The 24299-nt window shown below is 40.7% G+C and overlaps 1 protein-coding gene across 1 annotated transcript in view; it reads right to left on the bottom strand.

Annotated features, from left to right (window-relative positions):
- b4galnt4a (beta-1,4-N-acetyl-galactosaminyl transferase 4a) overlaps positions 1-24299 on the bottom strand; it is a 145595-nt gene that overhangs the window by 2854 nt on the left and 118442 nt on the right. The window contains exons 8-19 of the mRNA XM_084932971.1: positions 22131-22209; positions 7531-7597; positions 5595-5759; positions 5161-5270; positions 4518-4618; positions 4191-4264; positions 2583-4107; positions 1785-2167; positions 1511-1664; positions 1350-1422; positions 448-601; positions 109-235 (exon numbers count right to left, since the gene is read on the bottom strand). Of these exons, the coding sequence (XP_084789097.1) occupies positions 109-235; positions 448-601; positions 1350-1422; positions 1511-1664; positions 1785-2167; positions 2583-4107; positions 4191-4264; positions 4518-4618; positions 5161-5270; positions 5595-5759; positions 7531-7597; positions 22131-22209 (3012 nt within the window). The remainder of the gene's footprint in view (positions 1-108; positions 236-447; positions 602-1349; positions 1423-1510; positions 1665-1784; positions 2168-2582; positions 4108-4190; positions 4265-4517; positions 4619-5160; positions 5271-5594; positions 5760-7530; positions 7598-22130; positions 22210-24299) is intronic.

Raw genomic sequence — 24299 nt, 5'->3', positions numbered from 1 at the left:
TTACAACATGCACTGCTTTTACGTAGCTTTTGAGGTTAAATTAGATGTTCACTAGTTTGTTCACTCTGTGTCATACATGCTTTAAGAGTGTTTATGTTGCAGAGCTACCTGTCCAACAGTTCCCAATCCTCTCCACCCCAGCGGTCTTTGAACTCTTCTGTGTTCATCCCTCCAATTTTATCAAAATCTGATTTATAAATTCCAAACAGGCCAAAGCCGTTTACCTCCCAGTAACCTTAGAGACAAAAGAAAAGCACTGAGTCATACAGTTTGATGGTGCAGCAACAGGAAAATCTGATGCCTACACATGATTGTACTTCAAAAAGTATATTTACTACACATATAAAATAAAAATCATATATATCACCGTAACTGGGGAATGAGTTTCAGTGCCCCTTCAAACTAAGCCTTTGTTAATATGTAACACGTGTATTTTTTGTGTGTTACCATCGGGCTCCTGTGGTGAACTACCACAGCTGAGTCTCATGACAATGGGAGCAAAAGCAAGGCGTCCCTCCACGCAGTGCTTCCTGATGCTTTCCAAGATGTTGAGAGGGAAATGGATGTGCAGGTCACACAGGAATACGATGCTGTGACTGTCCTGTGGGAGAAAATGCAAAGAAATGCTCAAGTATGTTTGCTACATCCAAATGATATCAAAATCCTTCTTTCTACCGGGCAAAAGAAGTGTCTGATTTTTGTGTGTGTAAGCTGGTGCAAGACAAGCGGATGTTCACATGCGCTTTACCGCTTTTTACATGGGCTTTTAGGATTAACGAGAGCAGAAGCTCTCTTTAGGTCTGTGCTCGGCATGAGTGGGTTGTCGTCACGTCAACAGCCCATAGGTTATTTAGATATGAGTGACAGTCCTGTCATCCCACCATGACAGCACTGACAGTCAACTGACGGATCAACGTCTGTCCAGACTTCCAGCTGTTCCATTCTCCCATGGGTGGGTATGCATGCGTGCGAGACAGAGACAGCCACAGAATGGTGTAAGGGCACATGCACACAAATAACCTGTGAGAGGGAGTGGATGTGACAGCTATGGCATACATATGACAGAGGATATGCGGCTATCTGTCTAAGGAATTCCCTGTCAACCACAGCTGGACTCTGTGCGAGAGAGCCAAGGAAGGCAGTAGGAGGCTTGGAGATAAGGGCGAGATCCACAGTCCATGACAGACCAACCTCGCTGTGATTCATTCATTATGCATGAGTGTTCTTTCTGCCTGTCCATCAGCCAGTAAAGGTCATGTGGTCCGTGCAAGCGTCTGACCTTCAGTGAGTGGCTTTTGCCTGCCAGCTCACATATTGTCGTCTTCTCTTTGTGCGCTTGTTTCACTGACCTCAATAGTGTCCACTCCCATCTGCAGTCCTGCCGAGCGCTCAAAGTTGCCTTCTCTCCTAAGATACTCATATCTGCCAAAACACAAATATATATAAGGCGCGGCAGCCTTTAAAATATTAAAAGTCACAGCACACAGCTCCTCGTGTCGCATGCACACACCTTGGCACACTGCTCTCTCGAAGTGCCTGCTCCACGTCCATATCTTCGCTCTCAAAATCCACAATAATGATGCTGAAATTGTCATCTTTTGTCTGCCGGTGAAGATTTTCCATGTCAGAGATGAACTGCTGCACCCAGCGAGCTTGGTTTTTTACTGAAGAACAGTAATACCAAAGGGAAAAGGACAGCAAGTTGAGAAAACAAAGAAAGTATAGGCAAATAAATTATTCATCTGAAGGATGCTGAATCTGCCCTGGATTAACTTTTGACTCACCTGGGACCACAAAGTGTACCATGACATCTTTCCTCCATTGGAGCATGACTGGCTGGCATAGCAGGGGCTTAGCATATGCAGTGCTCCAGGGTGTTGCTGCTGCTCGGCCAGACGACTTGGTGGGAGGAGGAGGAGGCGGTGGGGTGGTGAGGTTGGGAGTGGCAGTGGAGAGGGCCGAAGCTGGTGCTGAGGCAGGGGCAGAGTCTGTGTTCTCTAAACTTTCCCCCCCCTGCTTGCTGCGGTGTAGCAGCAGGTAAATGTATTCTGAAAGGCGTATCACGCTACGTCCTCTCTCCATAAGCTCCAGCTCCACGAGGTACCGATTCCCTCTTGCCGAGTCACGCCGCTTTTCAACGTTGATAATTCGCAACAGGGTGTAGATCCTAGAGCAGACAGACAGAAAATATTGAAAATACACAGAGAGGTTGCACATATAGAATACAATGTTTTACATCATTGGCACAAGTGGATTAATTATTGTTTGTGTGTACAAACCACTTCAAAAAAGCTGATTCTCATTATCTGTGGCGCATTGAATTTAGCATGGATGATGAACATAACAACAGAGAAGCTACTTCACACAAATAACATCGAGGTTTGCAAGAACTACTGAAGAAAATTGTAATCAGCATACTGAAGACTGAGAGCAAGACTTCAAAGCACCAGGACATGAGCAATATGTTGCAGCAAAATTACCTTTTGCTTTATATAACGATTAGCATAAGTACCACACCTAAACTAACAAGGATGCAGGGAAACATAGACCTTCTGTGTTTTATTTCATTTTGCCATGCTTACCCCCCATTGCGCTCATTGAGTTTCTCCATGTACTGTGCCAGCACGTCCACCACCTCGCTCTCTGCTAGCTGCAGGTTCCCAGACACATTACAGCGCAAGTCATTCCAGTCAGAGCGCAGAAGCTCAAAGTCCATCGGATTGACTGAGAAAGTCCTCTGCCAGTTAATGCTCTCCTCTGCCCAACCTGGTCGAGCCTCCACCTCCTCGTAGCTGTAATCTGACATTTCACCCTCCTCTGGCTCTGGCTCGGGGTCAGGGTCGGGATCAGGATTAGAGTGGTTTGTATCTTGGTCGATATCTGGAGGGTTGGGGTCTGGCTGCTGCTGGGACTCTGTAATCTCTGAGGTTCGCAGGTAAGAAGTAACCCGTGATTGACCTTGGATTGTGTTGTCTGTAAAGTTAAATCTTGGTGGGGTAACAGAGGGATGAGGGGGACCGCGGTGAGAGGACGGTTCGATTAGGTGGTGTTCTTTACTGGGTGGGTCAGCCATGATAGTAGTCTTTAAATCCCGGTGCTCTCCTTTGCTTTTGCTTTTCTCTGGCTGTTTTGCCCCTGTTGCCTTGTTAGAAGACTTTACCACACTTTCATTGTGTGTGTTGGTGCTTCCATTGTGAGGAGAAGCCTTACCTTCTTTTATAGGGGGGTTAGGCCAGAGCTGAGGCGCACTAATCAGACTCCTACTTCCTGTTACGCCTCCCCCACCACGTCTCCTGGCACCCAGGTTTACTAGCCTGGTGGTCTTTCCAGTCTGATACAAAAAGACTCCTGGGAAAACCTCTCTAGGGTGGCGAGATGCCCTCTCGTCCCTCCTCTCTCGCCGCTGCTCCCTCTCCTTCTCTCTCTCCCTTGCAGGCTTGGGCCTGGTGATGTAGATCTTGTTCTCCTCCCTCTTCTCTTTTTTGCTCCCGGGACGCCTATCGTGGAGGTTGTTGCCATGTGCAGAGTTGCTGAGGATCTGCCTGGCTCGGCTAGCAAGGGCAGAGAGGGACGACTTTTGGCGAAAGAGAAGAGAAGACTTGCTGAGTTTAGTCCGTGTGTCAACTCCCCTGTCTTCTCCGCCACCTGTTCCTCCGCCTTTCCTGGCAGGGTCTAGTTCTGCAGAATCAGTGTGGACCCAGGACAGAGAGCGACCCCTAACCACGCTTTCGATATCAGGCTGAAGAACCCTTGCTTCGATGTTTTCAAGTCTCTTCCCCGTGTCCTTTCTCATATTCTCCCTTGTATGATCTCTCCCCCAGTCTCTGTCCAAATCCCTATCCATCTGTCTGTCTCTGCGAGGAAAATGCCTCCTTTCTCTGTGCTGTATGATACTGTTGACTGGGCCCTCATCTTCTTCATCATTAGGATCCTCCTTCTCTTTCTCCTTGTCTCGGCCAGCTGGTGTGGGCTCAGACTTTGATTGCCGATAGGAGGGATTTGAAGTATGGCTGGTCTGGCTTGGATAAGAGGGCTTCTTGGGTGACTGTGTGCCAACAATCTCTGCCTCATCCTCTGTATCTACCACCTCCTCCTCCTCTAGGAAATCTGGGGACACGAAAGAGACTTAAAGTTGAATGAGAGTCTGTACGTGTGCGGGTGGGTGCATGTGTTTGCTCATTATTAGTTACCATCTGGGTTCGGGAAGAAGAACGGCCTGTCATCTTCTTCCTCATCCATCTTCATATATTTGTAGAAACCAAACCTGGCAGACAAAACAAGAGGCAGCACAGGCACACAAACACACGGCCACATGCATTAACAGAAGGTTGAAGTTTCAATGTGCCTTGCAGCATAATACACTTAATCTCTTAGTGAGGGGTCACATGAATCACTGCCATCAGATTCACAGACACTTGAACACTTATTCTGCATAATCAGTGTACGCGCTCATATATACAAGACAAAGACAAATGTTCCCATACCTCCCTAAGAGATAAAAGTAATAATGCCCTTACTTCTCCAAGTAGATAGGGGACTCTCTGTAGAAACACTTGTTTTCTCGCTCCATGTGGGTGAGGCGCGTGAAGTCATTAGGGTAGACGAAAGACAGATAGACCTGATAAACAGAGACATGTCAATCAAAAATGCAATCACCCCAGAAAACAGTGACAGGAGGAAAAGTTAGGTTAAACTATGTGCACTTTGTGACAGTGTTTAATTACAACCAGTCACTTTATATAATGCTGCATTTTGTTAAGGTCATTCTTGTCTAATCTGAAATGGATTCGCTGTGTAACTTGCATCTCTCTCTCATACCAGTTATCGTTCATCTTTGCAGATGTTGCAGTAACCTGTGCTGCCCTAAAGGGGGGAGCAGTGCTCAACACTGTCCTCCACTTACTTTGTTCATGCTGTGCCTGACACAAAGGGAGAGATGCAGTGGCGATATCCAAATCAGCACAGATGTAGCTTCTCTGTTTGCTGCGCAGTTGATCGGGATATTACACTGGGAATACTTTTAAAGGGCCACTACCATATCTGGTCACATTTCTGATGACCCCTCTAGTCTACTTTTAGCAACAGCTGACTGTCGAAAAATAAAAGCTGATTCGAACAAAAGCATCACTCTTTTTGTGACCCAGATGGAAAGTGACTTACGAACTGCAGGCCCTGGTATCTGGCAATGGGGAAATCTTTGACTACATAGGTTGGAGAGTAAAGACAGGCCGGAAGAACGTTTTCCAGTCGAGAGGGATCAATCATAGGGGCTGAGAAGAGACAGAGAGTGACAGAAAGAGGAAGAGGCAGGCAGTTATTCAACAACTAGGCCAAACCAATGTGTGTATAGAACACTTAAATAAATGAATAAATAAAAATCTAAGAGTCAGATAGGTGAGTGATGAAAAAAAGCAGGAAAATCCAGAAAAAATGGAACACAGCCTACTGGATGAAATTACAGTCTGAATACAGCTAAGATGACAGCTGCAGACAATCGAGCCAGACAATCAGGCATTTAGAGAAAACGACAGGCCAGAAAATCAGGATGAAGACAGAGAAAGAGGACAGCCTGAAATGATGAATGGCAGATTTACTGCTATAGAAGGTGTCCCTGGGATCCGGCTTCAGCATATCAGCTCCATGCAGGATGGTACGGCCTCCCTCCAGACCCTGAGGCTGTGTCTCCTCTGGGAGACGGATGTGACTGGCCAAGGTCTGAGGGATGTGGTCCACACTGTTCATCTTCAGATTGGACTCATCTGGAAAAAAAGCAGCGAAGAGACATTAAGTTAGAGTCAGCGGAAAAGAGGAAGATTCTTTATCTCATTTCCTTTTTTATGCTCCTCACAATGGACAAATTTGATATTCAATGTTTAAAAGAAGATATGATTTGTGTCACAATTACAGCAAAATCGCTACCATCTATGACGAGGTGGCGACTGAGCTAGGAAGAGACAGAAGGAGAAGCAGAGGGGAGATGGCACAAAGGAAGCAGAGGAAGAGGAGGAGAACACTAACAAAAGCTGAAGTGAAGGATCAGAAAAAAGTTGAAGCAAACAAAAGCAGAACAGAGCCGAGTCATAATTATACCAATCGATAACAGGGTAGGAGGAGAGCGCACGCGTGATTAATGGCATGTCAGTGGCAATGCCTGATGGGAAAAGTGCTTTATAATTAACATGGTGGTCAGCATAATTTTTATCCTCAGGAGGGTGAATTGTGTCCACCATCTTTCTCTCTTTTTTTCCCAAACAATAAGATATCTGTTGATCACATTGCTGGGTTTTACTACACACAAGTCTTGCAAATGTTGACTAAAGGGCTCGTTGATCAGCAAAACAATGGAACCCCTTTTTCTTCCTGTGAAAAATTTGCATCATTTTTCATATATTTGTATTATCATCAAAGCCACAGCATTCATTTATATGCAGCAGAGATATTGAGATGGATCTTTGCAACAAAAACAAAGGAAACCAAAGAAAAAATGCTTGTTTAACTTTACACATTTATAGCAACTAAGTTGACTGCATCTTTGGTGTTTTTTCACTTAAATTATGAAAGATAATCTGTGGCATTATTACACAAATGAAGCTTCCAATTCGGGTTGTGCCAGTAAGAAATTATTTTGAAACTATAGACAGAAAAACACTCGCATGAGCAGAGGGAAGCGTGGCACAATGAAAGACATAAAAATAGCTTGGGATATTTCTTCAGGTACATAACAAAATATCTCTAAATATATGTGCAAGTATTCCACTTATACAATGCAACACTGATTGCAGAATCAAAGTCCTACAACTTTAACTGGTGTCCCAGAGCAAAGAGATGCATGTTTTTGCTCAAACAGGAAGGATTATTAAATAATTTCCAGAGTGAGTGAATGGAAAAAACAACTGAGGGAGGCAGAATGACATGAGGGAGGAGAAGGGATGGATGGGTGGAGGACGGGAGACAGATGAGGAGATGGTAATGCTCGAATCCAGCAGGTGACCTCATATATGGTACGAGGCTTCATTCCTCTCTGTCACAGCTTGTCATAAACAAGAAGACAGGATTTGGCATGCATCCACATAACACTGCAGCTTTGCCCAAGATGACAACTCCACACATCATTTTCTGTGCAGCTGGCATTTCCCCCTGTTAACGATGCTGAATCTTTGTGACACATTACCATTCTTGGAGCTATAAAGGTTAGACATCTACTCTGGAGATAGTGTTCTCATTTCTGCTAAGAATGACACCTATGGAAGAAAATAGATCACCTATTAGATCCTGAAACTTCTCTTTAGCCGCACGTAGGGAATACATGCTGTGTTCTCAAACTGACATCTGCAGTGAACCCACAGAAGAACATTTTGGTTTAAATAGGCATGATTGAGCCTTTCCTTTTGGCAAGCTCTCAGCTGAGCATTTTCAGCAGATTTTCTATTAACAAAGTCCAGTGTGTAAATGCCAATAAATACAAAACATTAATCATGAAATTATTAGATTCCACGACAAGATGACACGAATTTGATGAATTGCTCTTACCTGTGTAGAGGGAGATGTAGGCCGAGTCTATCACTTCATATTTCAGACCAGGCAGGAACGGACGCCACTGTGTGTGAGAGCAGAGAGTGAGAGAAAAGGGACTGAGCGAGAAAACTAAATGCCAACATGTTCAAAGTATACGGCGAGCAGAAATCGTCCATCACTCTTTGCTGCCTGAGCTGTGACACTCTGTGTTATTGATCTTAACAACATCACAGGATCGATCTGAAGCAGGGTTTTTGTATAAACACACATAGTTGAAGACAGAAGAGGAAACAGAATAAAGAATATAGGACATATACATCCTTACAAAAGGTGTAAGCAAAGAAAGGAAACAAGAGGAAAACAACAAACAAAGAAAATAGACCATGAACAAAGAGACAACATGGCTGTATGGATAAGACGGGGATGAGTAGGTGTAGAAAAACGATGTAGTAATGACCTGAAAACAGCAGCGAGAGAGAGAAATAAAAAGGGGATGAGAAAGAGACAGAGAGGCAAGCTACAATTCTTTTAAATAGATTTCACAATTACCTCGTCACTTCTAGTTACCAAGGATATAATCACAGGAGACAGGTCATTTTCCAACCCTCAGCTTGAGAATACAAATATAAACACCCTCCTCAGGCTTATGCAAATGCCCCCAGTGTATGCACGGCATAAAAACATGCACACTGTTTTGGATTTTAGGGCATTTTATCACAAATGAAGTGCTGAGTGTAGCACCAACTTCTGAAATTAGAAAGGCATTTACAACATCTACAGTGCTGCGAAACAGTGTTTCTCCCTCTACCGTATTTGTTCCTTTTTTTCTGGCTATTTGTCACATATTTGGCAAAATTAACCCAGATAAATAAAAACTAAGCTTTTAAATAAAGTTGGCTCCTAGAACCTGGATGTTGACGTATCCTCGGGCAGGATGCAGAACCCCAAGTTGCCTCTGAGAGCGTGAAAGTTAAAAGTGCTTAGGCATAGAAAAAAAAGCATTCGTGTGAATGAGATTTGGAGTAAGAAAGCACTTCGAGTGCTCAAATTGAGTAGAAAAGTGCATATAAGTACCAGTCCATTTACCATTTATCACTTTAACCTAATAACTGGTTCTGCCACCTTTGGCAGCAAGAACTGCAAGCGTCAAGCATTTCCGATAACTACCGATGAGTCTTTCACAAGGCTGTGGAGAAGTTTTCGGCCCACTCTCCTTTGCAGAAGTGTTTTAATTCAGACACACTAGAGGGTTGAATATTTTTTCCCTTAAAACATAAAATCACCATTTAAAAACAGCACTTTGTATTTATTCGGGTTATATTTATCTATTATTAAAATATGTTGTGGATCTAAAACTTGTGACATATATACAAAAAGTACAAAATCAGAAAGGCAGCAAATGCTTTTTCACAGCACTGTATACTGTATGCAAATGATACACGCCAATAAAGCATTGTTTCAGAAACACACATAGCCGCAGAAGTGCATGTAGTGCATTAAAGAACAATAAATAAGGACACAGGGTAACATCATGCAGAAAAGCACCAGGGGGTGGCCCAGCAGGCCAGCAAAGGCTTCACTATCTTGTTGTCATTTCAGGGTGATCATCTTCAAGGTCAAGCCAGAAGGCTCCACAACCCAACTCCAGGAGGGACAAAAAAAAAAAGTGGACACCACATATTCAGTGTAAAGTGCAGCCAACCTTTCTGTTATTCTTACACGCCAGAACACACAGCAAAACTCGAGTGATCATCCATTCAACACTAAAAAATACATGAATCAATCCTATTTCAAGGTTTACTTTCCTTTTTCGCATTACTTTTAATCACATGTCACAGTCTTATTTTGGAGCTCTTTTTCTGCGTCTCGCCACTTTGTTTCACTGTAGGCTGTAACTGCGTAGCTGCATTTCTGGAATGTATAATGAAAAACAACAAAAAAACAGACCCGTTTGTTTTCGCCAAAGAAATGCAATTCAAAATGGCTCAGCTTTACAGGTCAAAGCTGCAAGCGAAAGATGTTGTGAAATTTAAAATGAGAGACAATGACAGTTGATGCTTTGACTTGTGGCTCGGAGCGTGTTTCAGCAGTGCGTTTAGGAAGAATGTCAACACAACCCTTTCCAGAGCTCAGTGGAGCACAGCACCGCTGATGTGTCATCAGCCTTAAGTGAAGATGAGGCACACAACACTTGTGCTCCTGCAGGGCCCACTTTCTAAATATGTGAACTTTTGTTCATTGGCTGACCTCATATATTTGCTAATGAATTCCTCCAACCCAGCGAGTGTGCGTGTGCATGTGTGGAGACACACAGCATCTTTTATGAAAGCGTAAATGTAGTGTGTCTTGTGTGTACAGGTGTGTTTACTTTAAAACACTTTTGACAGGAAACAGCAGGAAAAAGCAGAGGTGCGCTCACTAGCCCTGCAAGTTCAAAAGAAAAGGGGAGAAAAAAATCAATATCCAAGGGGAAATAATAAAAAGTACCAACAGTGGAAACAAAATGACAATGAACAACAGGCAGTGTTGTTTCACACAGGCTAGACCACCGACTGATATATAAAGGTTTGATTCTGTTTTCAATCTGATGATCAAAAGAGGGTTTTAATCCTTCTTAGTGTATGGTTTGATACCAAACCGAATAACACACACAGCTTTTGTTATTTGTTTTTATCATTCAATGATTAGGAGTTTATTGCTTCTGAGAAGACTGACTGCTGGCTGCTGTATTTGTTACCTTAATTCAATCAGTTGCACCAGAGCTCAACGCTCTATCGATAAAAAGTTGTTTTGTTAATGTGACACACAAGTAGAAATGACATAGTGAAAATAACTGACCGCTTCAAGTGTACATACAAACCACTTGAGATTTGTGGTCAAATAAAATTAACAGAAATTAAGCACTTTATTTGTTTGATTTATTCTTGCGAATAATGACTTTTATGCTAGTACTAGCTCACCTTGGTACATTTAAAAGGTTGTCAATTTCCATTTGTTCGACTGAGGACAAAGAGGTTCATTGTGTTCTTTGTATAGCTCATCTCTCGTTTCCTCCATGTCGTACACAGCAGAACAAGACAGATGTTAACAAGCCTGATGAAGCCTGCCTAAGGCGAAAAGGCAAGAAGAGAGCGGGACTACTCTGATGTTATTTGCAACCCCAATTCCAAAAAAGTTGGGATGATGTGTAAAATAAACACAAAATGTAATGATTTGCAAATCTTATGAACCCATATATCATTCACAACAAACACAGAAAGCATATGAAATTTGTAAATTAAAAAAAATATTAGCTCACTTAAATTTGATGGTGGCAACATATCTAAAAAAAAAAAGATTACTATTACGTTTAATCCTCTTTTCTGTTAACAACAGTTTGTAAGCATCTGGGAACTTAGCAGACCAGTTTGCTGGACTGCTGGAGGAGGAATGTTATCCCATTCTTTTCGCTGCTCAGCAGTCCTGGGTCTTCTTTGTCATAATTTTTCATTTCATGATGTATTCTTGAATGCATGCAAAGCCAGTTCGGCACTCATCTACTACAAAGCCATTCTCTTGTAATAGTTGGACTATTCAGTTTAGCAGCATCTTGCTGAAATATGCAAGGACTTCCCTAAAGAAAAACACAGTCTTGATTGGAGTATATGCTGCTCTAAAACCTGTAACTAACTTTTTTTCAACTTTCAGCACTGATGGTGCCTTAACCAGATGTGCAAGTTGCCAATTCCATAGGTACTAATACACAGGCTTTTGAAGTGACTGCTGATAACAACTCTTCTTTAGTCAAGGAAGATGTGACGATCATGTTTTCAAAAAAGAATTTCAAATTTCAATTCATTTGACATTTTAAGCAAGCTTTACACGATGGAGCTTTAACCAGCATTGGTGGATGGCACAGTGAATTTGCTCACAGACAGCGATTTCTGGAAGTGACCCTGAGCCCACGCAGTGATTTCCACGACAGGATCATGGCTGTTTTTAATGCAGTGCTGCCTGATGGCCTGAAGATCACAGGGTCTGACGTCCCATATTGATTTTCGGCCTTGTCCCTTGTGCAGAGAGATTTTTCAGTTTCTCCTTATCTTTTGATGTTATTATGTACTGCAGAAGATGAGACATTCAACGTCTTTGCAATTTTATGTCAAGGAACATTATCCTGAAGTTGGCACACAATTAGTAGACACAGTGTTTTGCAGACTGGTGATCCTCAGGCCCATCTATAGTACTAATTCTGCCTCTCTAAGATACTATTTTATACTCTAACATGTTGCTGACCTGTTGCCAGTTAACCTAATCATCTGCAAAATGTTCCTCCAGCTGTTTCTTTTGAGCACAGTTTCCTTTTCCAGCTTTCCGTTGCCCCTTGTTCCAGAGTTGGGTGTGTGTAGACATGTTTCTGTCATCAAACTCCAAATGAGCTAACATTTTTCATGAAGTAGTAAAATGTTTTAAACATCTGATATGTTTTCTGTATTCTATTGTAAATTAAATATTGGTTTATGAGATTTGCAAATCTTAGCTCCACCAAGGATTTAATGTTTTTGGTAGAATTTGTATTCATAGGCATCATTCTGCCTATAAATACAATAGCTCGAAAAGTTTTAAATGTATTCTGATAAAACTTTGTAGAGGTGTAGAATGGAGTCACATAAACAATTCATGAAAATTTGGTTTACATCTACCAAGGTCTTCAAGATTAACTCAATGATTTATTGGTTGAAAATTGATTAAAAACCTTCTAACTTAAACATTAAAAGAAATGTGGTGTGTACTGTCAACATATAAAAAGCACCGTATAAAGATTTTAAATGTCATGCCACATTTAACCTCTGACCTCTTCTTTGAGTTCAAAAGATTGATCTGAAGGTCAAAGTGATATTAATGCTATTTAAAACTAAGTTTCTTATCATTATTCTGATATAATATAATAGGCTAAAGTTACTCATATCCAGTTATTTACAGATCAATGCCTATTAAACATTACTACTTCTACATAATATTTGTGTAATTAAAGTAAACACCTGTCATCCCACCATGCAATTTTTTGTCATGCAATTTTAAATAATTACTTGTTGTTTAAATATGCAAATGACCTAATATGATGTAACATGAGTGGTTACAATAACATACATTGATTGTTGTCCAAGTCGAACTGTCAGACAGAAAGCACTGAGAAATGGGTCAAGGCTAGAACAGAGATAGAGGATGGCAAATAATATATTATCTTAGGAAGGCTTGTTTGTTTTTATGTGTCCTTTGTTAACTGCCCAGGGTTATAATTTAATCATAAATGGATGGAGACGAAAGCAGCTCAACAAAAAGGCTGTGGTAAGCAGGCCCTATTATATCCATTAGGAAAATAGCTCTGAAATCACGCTGTGCATTCTTTTCAGGTTCTTATATAGTACGAGAAAGCTTGGTTTTTATTACTGAAGTAAAAGAAACAGACGTAATTCTTCCTATTAGGACGATAATTAATAAACCTGACAAACCATTTGTTACAAGTTTGAATGAAAGCCAGAACAAAGCACAGGTGCTTTCATTGACCTGACTGTGTTTCTGTTGCCAGACAACTGTTTGGCCATAGCAACTACGACTGCACTGAGACTGACAGGCTGCTAACAAGCCAAAAATGATAATATTAATACGAATACGAGTCTCATGGAAATGTATTAAATAGTGCAGGTTTCATTTTTTGTTACACTTAACGTGACTTTTAAACAAATGTATTTCATTTTTAAACATATTTTGTGTCTACACCACATGTTTTAGTTTTCCTGGAGTAGCCTTCATAATTTCCTGTAAATGTTTTAAATGTTAACAATGAAAGATCTAATTTTAATAATGACACAAGTGCGTTGGAAGCAGAGGGATCATATGTGAGGTGAAAGAAAAGGCAAGGAAATATTGCCTATACTGATGAGATGCAAGAAAAGTTGCTTTGGTCGGAAGAGAGAAAGTGTGAATTTTAACACTGGCAGTAATTGAAAGTACTGTGGAGCTGTGGTGCTGCCCATTGACAAGCGCCTGGCAGCAGAGCATCAAGGAGAGACTCCTGACAGGCTCTGAACAAATATCTCCCCAAAAGAGCATAGCAGAAACAAAGGACTGCTGGTGTTTTGATGCTTTGCTGATACTGTTGCACAAACTTCATAAAATGAAAGCTGACCAGGATGCAGACAGCCAAAAAACTAAGTAAAACACTAAAAACCATGAAAACAAAGATTTAAGCCCATGAATGATTATACTCTTATTTCAATTGACAAGTAAACAGAGCTAAATATTTACATTCTAGAGGATAAATGCCACTTTCCATTCCCAGTCAGTGACATGAAAACAGTGGCTTGTTTTTCCACGTCATATCATCTTGTTTTGCCTGGGGATGAAGGGACAACATTCAAAGGGAGATGAAGAGGTGGATACAGAGACGGGGTGTTTAATTTTCTCAGTTAAATTATACATTAACCAAAGTCTCTTAGACCAGACATTTCCAATAGACAAATGAGTCCAATATCCATAGCAATTACGGGGATGTTGTAGTGATTGTGTCTACAGCGATTCAATGTGTGCTCTGAGGGGAAACTAGTTAGTCACACTAAAAATCACACAGGTTTCAAATCAAGGCAAATGTACATGACAAAAAACCCCAGCCCCTTGTTCACACTGCAGCTACATAAAGAAAAATAAATAAAAATGGGTGTGCAGGTAATTTGGATTAAAAAATGTTTACTAGAAAAGACCAAAGCAATGAAGTGCCAGACATGAATGACTCAGTGAGCGCAACAAGTGTGAAAACTCTGAACTAATCAAATAGTTACATACAAATTAAAAACAATCTGTTTCTATACAGAATTCTAATACATAAAATGGAATATATATATATATATCTATATATATATAGATATAGATATATATCTATATCTATCTATATATATATATCTATATCTATATCTATCTATATATATATATCTATATCTATATCTATATATATATATATCTATATATATCTATATATATATAGATATCTATATATATATTTTAGGGGTGCAACGATACTCGTATCGATATTGAACCGTTCGATACAGTGCTTTCGGTTCGGTACGCATATGTATCGAACAATACAAAATTTTTCATTTATTTTATCAACTTTCCTTCTGACGATGCTGTCTGTGTTGAGCGCTCAATGGATCTGTGTTGAGCGCTCAGTGGATCTGCGCTCGACAGTGCAGCCTAGGCGGAGTAGTCGAACGCAGATTCACTGAGCGCAGGGCAAGCTAGCGAGACAGAAGTTAAGCTCTCCTTGCAACATAGCAATTTGAACCTCCCCCACCCTCATTCAGATCTGGCGTTTGGAACTATTTTGGTTTTCATGTGACGTATGACCCTGGAGGTAAGCGCGCCATGGACTAAAGTAAAACAGTATGTTGGATGTGCCACGCAATGCTCAATTACATGGGTGGGAGCTAGTGTGTTAGCGCAGTTAGCTCGTTAGCGTGTTGGCCGTCCAGCCCCATGCACGGGGCGATCCGCGGTAGCTCGTTAACGGAGATTTGCCGTGTTGTGGCGTTAACGTCATTTCAACGAGATTTACCCTGACAGCACTAGTGGGAACACGACGAATATGACTGCACATTTACTCCAACAGCATCCTAGTGCAAAGACAAGTGGTAGCAGACAAAAACAACAAGCACGCATGCTACAAACTTTACCCGAGTCATTTAGACAGCCGTTAGCACATGATTCTCCTCATGGGGACCTGGTATGTTTAATATGCTGCTGAGAATATAGCCCAGAAGAAGCGTATAGTATAGCTTTTATTTTGGAAAGAGCCATTTCTCTGTAATAAACTCTCTTTTCCAAAGATGAGTGATTCCTCAATCAGATACAGGGCTCGCAAAATCGCTAGCCCAACGTCCCGGGGCTAGCGATTTTTCCAGTCGGGCTACCAAAATCTATCTATGCCCTGCCCGTCGGGCTATCGTAGGAAGGTAAAATATATGGCAATGCTTTTGCATTCTTTCGGAAATGTAGCTGGGTAATTATGTCATTGGCATCGGTGAGCCACTGTCAATATGTGACATATTGAAATCGCGTTTGAATTTGCGCTTGTTTTTTGCTTTCACTTTGCAATCGCGCGAACTGTGTATAGAGAGCGACAGCAAGTGAAATCTCCCGCAGCAAGATTAAACATGTGAGAGGTTGATCGCGCAGAGAATCGCTGAGCGTTATGTGAGTGCGTGTGTAAAAGCAGCAGGATATATATTTTAGTTCTGCTGAGCCAAATAAGACAGGTCAGGGTGAAGAAGTGACAGCCAAAGAAAAGCTTACCACAAAACGGAAAAGTTATGACAAATCAGACTATAAGGCAAAAAGAAAGTGCAGCTTTATGGTTTCATGGACAAAAGAATTTCTGTGGCTGCAATATGACAAGCTAAATAACCAGGGCTGCACATAAGTGGTCCGCAGGTGCGCATTCGCTGTCAAAATAAAAAACGCGCACAAGATAAGAAGTTGCAACGCGTGTTTGCGTACATAAGATTTTCAGGAGGAGGACAGACATTTGTTTAGAACTCTTAAAGATGTCGAAGAAGCTCCTTTAAGCAATTACTGTGATGTTCCTCCACCTCCAAAGAAATGTCAGGAGTCCGAACCACAAAAGAAGCACGTATTCTCGGAAAAGTGGTTGCAGGAGGTGAGCTGGCTTCAAACAAATGATGAACGCACAGAGATGTGGTGTGGAATGTGCCGTGAAAATGTAATAAATGACAAATTAAAAAGGCATGAACATTTTTTTTTGTATCGAAAAAATATCGAACCGTGACACCAAAGTATCGAACCGAACCGAACCGTGAATTTTGTGTATCGTTGCACCCCTAATATATATATATATATATATATACAGTTTCATTCAGCTTGCACACTGTTTGTTTAAAGGGAACAGGCAGAAAGAAGTTTAAAACTTTCTGTCAGTGTACTCAGTGTTGATCATTTTGTCATTGTTTAGTTTCCATGCCTGTTTCCTGTTTTATTGTGTCAGTCATCTGTCTGTGTACATTAGCTTTAGTTCTACTTCCTCTGTTTCATTAGTTAAATTTATCCCAGCTGTGTTCTCACCTGTTTCCAGTCATCCCCATTATCCAGTCTATTTAAGCCCTCAGTTTCTCTCAGCCCTCATCATTGTCTCCTGTCTAGTTCAGTCATTCATGTTAAGTTCATCCAGTCTTATAATAAACACTGTGCACTTTCTCGGTCTATCTGCGAGTCCTGCGTTCGGGTCCTCTGTCTCCATTTTCTACACACCCGAATGTGACACTTTATCAACAACCAGCTAAAAATGAGGGGTTCACACCCCACACAAATTATTAATAGTTTAATAATTTCAGCTCAGTGTGAAAATCGATTTCTTGTTGTCAATTATGGCTCCATTACTCTCTCTCCTTTACTCTCCATTTCACTGTGTGTAAGCCCCTCCCACCACAGACTGGAGCTGTAATAAAAAGACAACTTTTACCCAAAATTTGAGAATTCTTCACTCTAATGCCCACAAACTTAATGTCCTTGCAAGTGTGAAATCGACTAGGTTGATGGTTGTCAAGAAAAGCAAAGAACAAACATATACAGAGATTTCTTCCTTCATCTTTTGATAAAGGACAAAAATTCTAAAGATACAGTTTGTTGACTTTCCCACATAAAACAGGCAGTGTTTTCACAAGACTTAGAGGGACAGAGAAGCAGTTGGTGAGAGAGTATAAAGGTAGCATAAGCTAATGAAATTAAACATGAATGCGGGTGACAAAGCGCTACATGTTAGCTTTTTTAATGTGTCTGATGGAATCTGTGTGATGACAAGATGAAAGTCAACATACAAGACAGGAAGAGAGATACGAAGATTAGCTCTGCTAACAGCTTTAATTCCCACTGAGCTTACCCCATGTAAGTGACTGTCCAGAGGTTTTAGTAATGAGACTGACAGTGAGAATAATAATTGGCTATACAGTTCGATTTTCCCAATCATGAGAAAGATAAACGATTCCCACAGAGGAATGTACATCGTGCAATTTTAATCCTCATAAGGAGCAAGAATCACCCTGCAATCATTTAAGTTGTACTTACATGAATTCATACTGTCCTCTTGAGAATAAGACAAATACCATGGGAGTGTTATGATCCCAAGCAATTAAAGACTGTCAGTGTGGTAAATATTATATTGATGTTCTCAATTTTTCCATAAATTCATATGCACTAAATGATGTCTTGGAGTGAAGGTGCCAAAAGCTGAAATGTGTTCTGATTGCAATATGGTGGCTTGCACAATGAGGCAAATAACAATTATAGAGTACCGAATTTGTAAACTAAATTTGCTGGAAAAACACAAAACAAGAAATTAATTTGATATACATCCGGAATCTCAAAATAAATGTCCTATTTAAAAAGAGAAATGTAAATATACACATGGGACAAAAAGGATATAAGAAAAAGCTTTAAAATGTATTTGAAATGGTAAAAAGGAGTGAAAGCTGCAAACCAAACTCAAATAAGAAATTGTAAGAAAAGACACACGGCAACAGTTTGCTTGGACTGCAGATTTATATGGCGAAGAGAAGTCATAAGCCAGACATTGAGAGGCCTGCATGTGCTTGTGTGATGGTTGTGCCTCTGAATAAATGCAGAATGTGCAGAGTTTGGGTTGACGGGTGTGTGCAGACATGGGCGTGTGTGTTAACTGGTGGGCACTAAATTCCTGCATTGAAATGCCTCACCCCAGCCTGACCATAAACTTGCCATTGCTAATTAAGGCGTGACTTTCTTCTCTTCCTTTCCCTGCGACTCTTTCTCTCAATCATAGCATTTAATGACCAAAGCTTTCCTTCATTCTGTCACAGTGCTAGCAATAGATGTTTTCCATTAGGCGAGTGGAAAGGTTCTGTGTTTTACTGACAAAGATCCAGATGGTAATTAGGAAAGTTAATGAAACTGCTGCTCACTAAATCATCTGTCATATCGCACGTTCCATTTAAAAAATCCATCACTTTAAAAAACATTTATCTGAAGGAAAACACACAGGCAGGTACGCACAGATTGCAGAGGAAATAGTCACTTGAAATGTGGGTTGGTAATGTGTCTACTTACTATAACAAGTTAACAGTCTCTTGAGATATTGTCCTGCTCTTCCTAAACACAAAGTTGTTTCCACCCCCTTGAGGAACGAATAGTGAATTCTGAACCTGTCTCTTCCTGTCTCTAATGTTGTTTATGTCCCACCTCCCTGCAGCTATTTTCCCTAAATCGTACCCACAATGAAATGGAAGGATGCCAACACAGGCAAAACAAGGATTTTCTCTCTTATTTTCCAACCAAAATAGAACGTTCAGATTGTGCTTGTGTATTATTCACTATTTACTCCACCTCATTTCTTCAGAGGAATCGCTACTAGAGAAATAAATTCCCCAGAGGAACAAGTCCACCTTTGGCCATACAATCGCCGCTTCCCACAGAACATAGGAGAAAGAGCTGTGAATCCACGCTATCTGTTGTTTAACAAATGAGCGCCTGGGTTCCAGTGGATTTATGTGAGTCCTGGGCTTATGCTGTTCTAGGATGGTCACGGTAAATCTGCTATTTTTGTCATGGTGTGAAATGTATTCCACTGTTAAATCACACACAGGGGCCTTCCTAAGACAGTGTACCAGACACAACACACATACACACAACTACACATACATTCCTCCACACAATCTTGAGCTCCTGCAGAACTTTTACGTGCTTCATTAAATTGTTTCTACTAGTAGAAACCCACATTGACGGCCTCATGGGTAGTTGGCTACCAGGCAGAAAAAGAAAGAACAAGAAATGGAAAGAGAGAGATGGATTTCCATGTGGCCTTGATTCATTAGTAGATACAGTCACATTAGCTGTATGTGGATGACTGGCAAAGTCTGTTAAGAAAGAATACCATAAAGCAGCCGTCCTCAACCTTTTTTGCGCCATGGACCGGTTTATGCCCGACAATATTTTCACGGACCGGCCTTTAAGGTGTCGCGGATAAATACAACAAAATAAAACTAGTACCGGTACCGAAAAAAAGAAGATTTATTCATAACACACATGAAAAGACCCAGGAAAACAGAGTTAACGATAAAAACGATAACAAAATAACGCTGAAAACCGATAAAAACCCTGAAAACCATACATTTCGCACCGAGCCTCAACTCTCGCGGCCCGGTACCAAACGACTCACAGACCAGTACCGGTCCGAGGCCCGGGGGTTGGGGACCGCTGCCATAAAGTATAGAAATACTTCAGATAAGGGCTTTCAGCACATACCGTTTATACATTCTTCTTACTTTTTCTTCATATTTCAGGTCAAATTTATTTCTCCTCATCTTTCATTTTACATCATCTACATCTACTGTCTAATGCCTAATTCTATTACCATTTTGTTCTCCTTCTTCCACTTTGCAGTAGGCTGATCTCCAAGTAATGGTCAATACCATTACTTAATCTCCTCTAATACATGAAATCAAGAAAGAAATAACCTTGTCTCTATTGTCGTTTGTATGCTGCTAGAGGTAACCACAACTAGACATAGCCACAAAATTCAGCAGATTAGCTTTAAATCATATACTATACATATACACAGATGGTGTAATTAACATGTCATATAAAACAAAAAAATAATTATGTGTAATGCCCTAGAGAACACTCTGTGAGAAACTAATAGGATTTTCTTTATAGCTCCTTGCAAATAGCTATGATATAGTTGCTTGGATAGGGGATTCTCTTTTTAATCTTGTACTAGAGTCTGTCTGCTGCTGGAGTTACCTCAACCTTTTGATCTACGCCAGGTATGAGGATAACACATTGTTGATTCCTGCAGTCGCTGGGCGGCAATGACAGTCATCCCTCTAGGGATTATTTGGTGCACTGTGAGGGTTGGCTAACTGTTGCAGGCATAAATGAAGGTCCATTAAAGTGTTTAACAGTCCACTTTTTGTTTTACATTTCCCATTTTCTTTAAAGCAGTGGATTAGTGCGGTATATTTACAGTTCACATAAGTTTGGCCACAGGTGAAAAAAAACCCAACTGTGAAAATCAAATTAAAGCCAAGTGGAGAAACAGTTCTGCATCAGGCTATACCCCATTTAAGTTAGAACCCCTGGCAGCAACGGCACGGCGGCCTGCTTGCCACCATTGTCTGACACAAAATGACAGCACAGTGAGGAGATGCAACTCATGCCATCTAAACAACACCCCCGCCTGATTCCTGGAAATAGCAATTAATTACTCAGCTAATTTAAAGCAGCACCATGCTTGTCCTAAACAGCGGAATAATAGGACTAAACACATTAGAAGAATGAACAAGCTTAAAATATCTCCACAATGCATACATAACACTATACATTGATGGATCCCTTTGCAGAGGCACGCGTTTCTTCAATTTACGAGTAGCAGTCAGTAGCCTAATAAAATGGACAACACTGTATTTCTGCAGATTTAACTCAAATATTCTATTCTCACTGTCAACTCAGTGGCAGCATATTCATAACACACTCACATCAATGACCCAAAACATCCCACAGAACCTGTATAGTACTGTGACCTGCCAATAATGGATAACTTAACAAACTGCTTGTGTGAAACTCAGGGAAAATATTGCCAGTAGACTGAAAAAAGGAGAGATCAGAGTACAATACTGTACTTTATGAGCACCATTCGGTAACATTGGTGTACTAGTGTTTGCCATTGCTAGCAAATGTGGTAATGATTAGCAAAATGGGAAGTGATTACCTTTTTTCTTTAAATAGAAACAAAAAATATGACAGGACAATAAAGTATACAATCATGCAGAAAGTAACAAAATTGATTTAGTAGAGGAAAGCAACCAGAGGCTACAGAAAGAGAAAGAAGTGCAAAAAAATAAAACAAATTGTTAACCTTGAGGGTAAAAAAACAACAACTTCTATTTAAGAAGAGTTCAACTCCAAGAGTACAGCTGCTGTTCTTCCTCTTATAATGGTCACCATGATGAAGATAACCTGAGGCTTATTAAAAGATTCATTCCATACGCACACAGCAGTGATCTCTTTTTATCATCCGCCTTCCTACTCAACGTACAAGCTCACACGAGGCGTATGGGCTCTCGTTTGAAACTTCATCTCGAAATTAAGCCTCACTCATCTCTTTGCTTTGCCTGAGGTGCAAAAAACCAGTGAGTGAGAAATGGTGCATAGCAGAATCAAAGTGAAAGAAAGGAAAAGCCAGTGCACCAACAAGCTGGGCATGTATTGGATAAAGTTGTAGTTAAAGTGGACAGATGAATACACTGAAAGACTAAGAAATGCAAAGTAATACACAGTAAAGGAGGTGAAGGTTAGCTTTCGCCTTCAAACATTTCCTTTCATTCTTTATCTATTCAGTCACTACTCTGACACTGTTAAACACAGGGTACAAGTTAAAACTAAATGGAAATTTTCCTGTCAAAGGGCAAGGTTTTCACCAGACAGCTGAAGCAAGTTTCATACACAGACACTCAGACTGCTGAAGTCGAAATAATTGTGAGGAAAAAGATGTACTCAGAGAGGCAAAACCACAGAAGTGGGGTAGGTACACTTACCCCAACCTCTACGTGATCCGAGCCCTTGTCATCCTGCTTGTGTAGAATCTCAAAGTAGTATCGTCTGGATGAGATCAGACTAGAGGGGAAACAAGGAAAGAGCAATTATTATTATTAGATATTGAACATTACCATATCTATATATATATATATATATATATATATATATATATATATATATATATATATATATATATATATATATATATATATATATATATATATATATATATATATATATAGGGTTAATCTATCTATGCTGTCCTACAGGCAAGAAGGCAAAAAAAATGGCAGTAAGCCACAATATAAAAATCCTCATGTCCTGAATTAATCACGATCGATGCTGTGCATTAATTAATATTTTGCTCTTATGCAAGCTCCAGTATTTCTCTGAAACTCCTGGCTAGGCTAAGTAGAGGACTGATTTAAAGTTTTACTGGGTATATTTTTTCTTACAATGTGATAATGCAATATTTCAGTTTTAAAAACACTTCATGGATAACAGGCCTCCAACTGTTACTGCGTGGGAGACACCAAAACACTGCTGAACACACCATTACCCCTCAAAACACACATGTACATTAGTGTCATCATGCATATGTATCCATGCGTGGACTGTGATTTCCTCCTATGATTTCTGGCGTTATCTGCAGTCATCTCCACCATTTTTGTGTCGTCTGATTTGCTCAGATCTTTCTTTGTTTCTGTTTCCTGTGACTATTTTCTTTGATGTTTTCCCTTCCTTTTCTTCTGTCTCCCGTTTGTCTCCTAACACAAATACAAACTGATTTTCTTTGATGAAGTCTTTGTTTTGAATTGAAAATAGCCTGAGAAAAGCAGGACGGATGTGATTTTAAAAAATATAAGGGAAAAGCAAGCAAACAGAAATAATTTTGTTATATGTGATCCTTGACACTATACGCAAGAGGAATCATGATAAGGATGCACAGATACCTCCAAGGAGGTAAGACAGGTTCTTAGAAGCCAGCTGAATGGCTGGAATAAGATCCAAGCCATCAATACATATGACCCACTGGTCAGCAGATACGCAACTGGAATACAAAAATAATAATAAGAAGAAGAAAATGGTCACAGGAGGAGACAGATGCCACTGACATCAAGACACGAATACTCCTCACAATGCACTGAGATCTCCACCTGAAGTCCAACACCCTGAGGCTCTATGAACAATGGAAAGAGGGAGAGTGAGGATTAGTGAGTGTCAGAGCCACTATTCAGGATGAAATATGGATGCATCCATAAATACATCACGAAGATAGTCCCCTGAGATGAGCTGCTCCAAGAGTGTCTCAAGCAGCTGAAGACATAACAGGAACAGGAAGAGGAATGGCTTTGTGGAAAACCAAACTGCATGGGGTGTACCAATGACAGACAGAGGAAGTGACTGACATAAAGAAATCCTACCACTCGCTAGAGAAAGCCTGCCTAATGGACAGCACAGAGTATTTGATCATGCGAGTAGAAGAACAAACTAAGGATCAGATCCATGGAGGCTTCAGTAGCCATAGCCGACAGAACCAAGGTTGCAGATTGTGCTAAGGTACCCCGGAGATTATCCAACACATTGTAGCAGGGTGTAAGATGCAAGCTGGGACAGTGTACAGGAATATCTGTGCCTCATATGAACTAAAAGTCCTAAAGCGTCCATGGGAGACACTGACAGAAGTGGTTGAGAAGAACAGGGTTAAGATCCTATGGACATGCTGCTCAACCAACCAGACATAGGACCAGAGGCCTACACTTGTGATAGATGTGGCTTGTGATAGATCTCTGCAGACTAAATCTCCAAAAAGTTGATTCTGTTCATCTGGACGTAGCGTTTTGTGGGAGAAACGTTTCGTCACTCATCCAAGTGACTTCTTCAGTCTCAGCTGACTGCAGGTTTCCAATCTTATAAACAGTACATTTGCATAATGACTGAAACCAGCCCACTGAAGGAACAATGGGCTGGGAGGTCAGTTCCTTAATCATAATTATGCAAATTCTCATGACCATTGATCAACAACCACTGACCAAGACCCTGCAGACTAAAGTGGTCCCAGTGGTAACAGCAGCATTAGGAGCTGTGACCATCCCCAAACTGGAAGACTGGCTCCAGCAAAACATCAGAAGGCAAGAATTTGATGCACAGTATCCAAAATCTCATCA

Source organism: Perissodus microlepis, chromosome 7, assembly GCF_051167445.1.
Source record: "Perissodus microlepis isolate ML-2025 ecotype Zambia chromosome 7, ASM5116744v1, whole genome shotgun sequence".
NCBI classification, from domain to species: Eukaryota; Metazoa; Chordata; class Actinopteri; order Cichliformes; family Cichlidae; genus Perissodus; species Perissodus microlepis.
The sequence above is the reverse complement of the archived record's forward strand: the minus strand, read 5'-3'. Positions and strand labels throughout refer to the sequence as shown.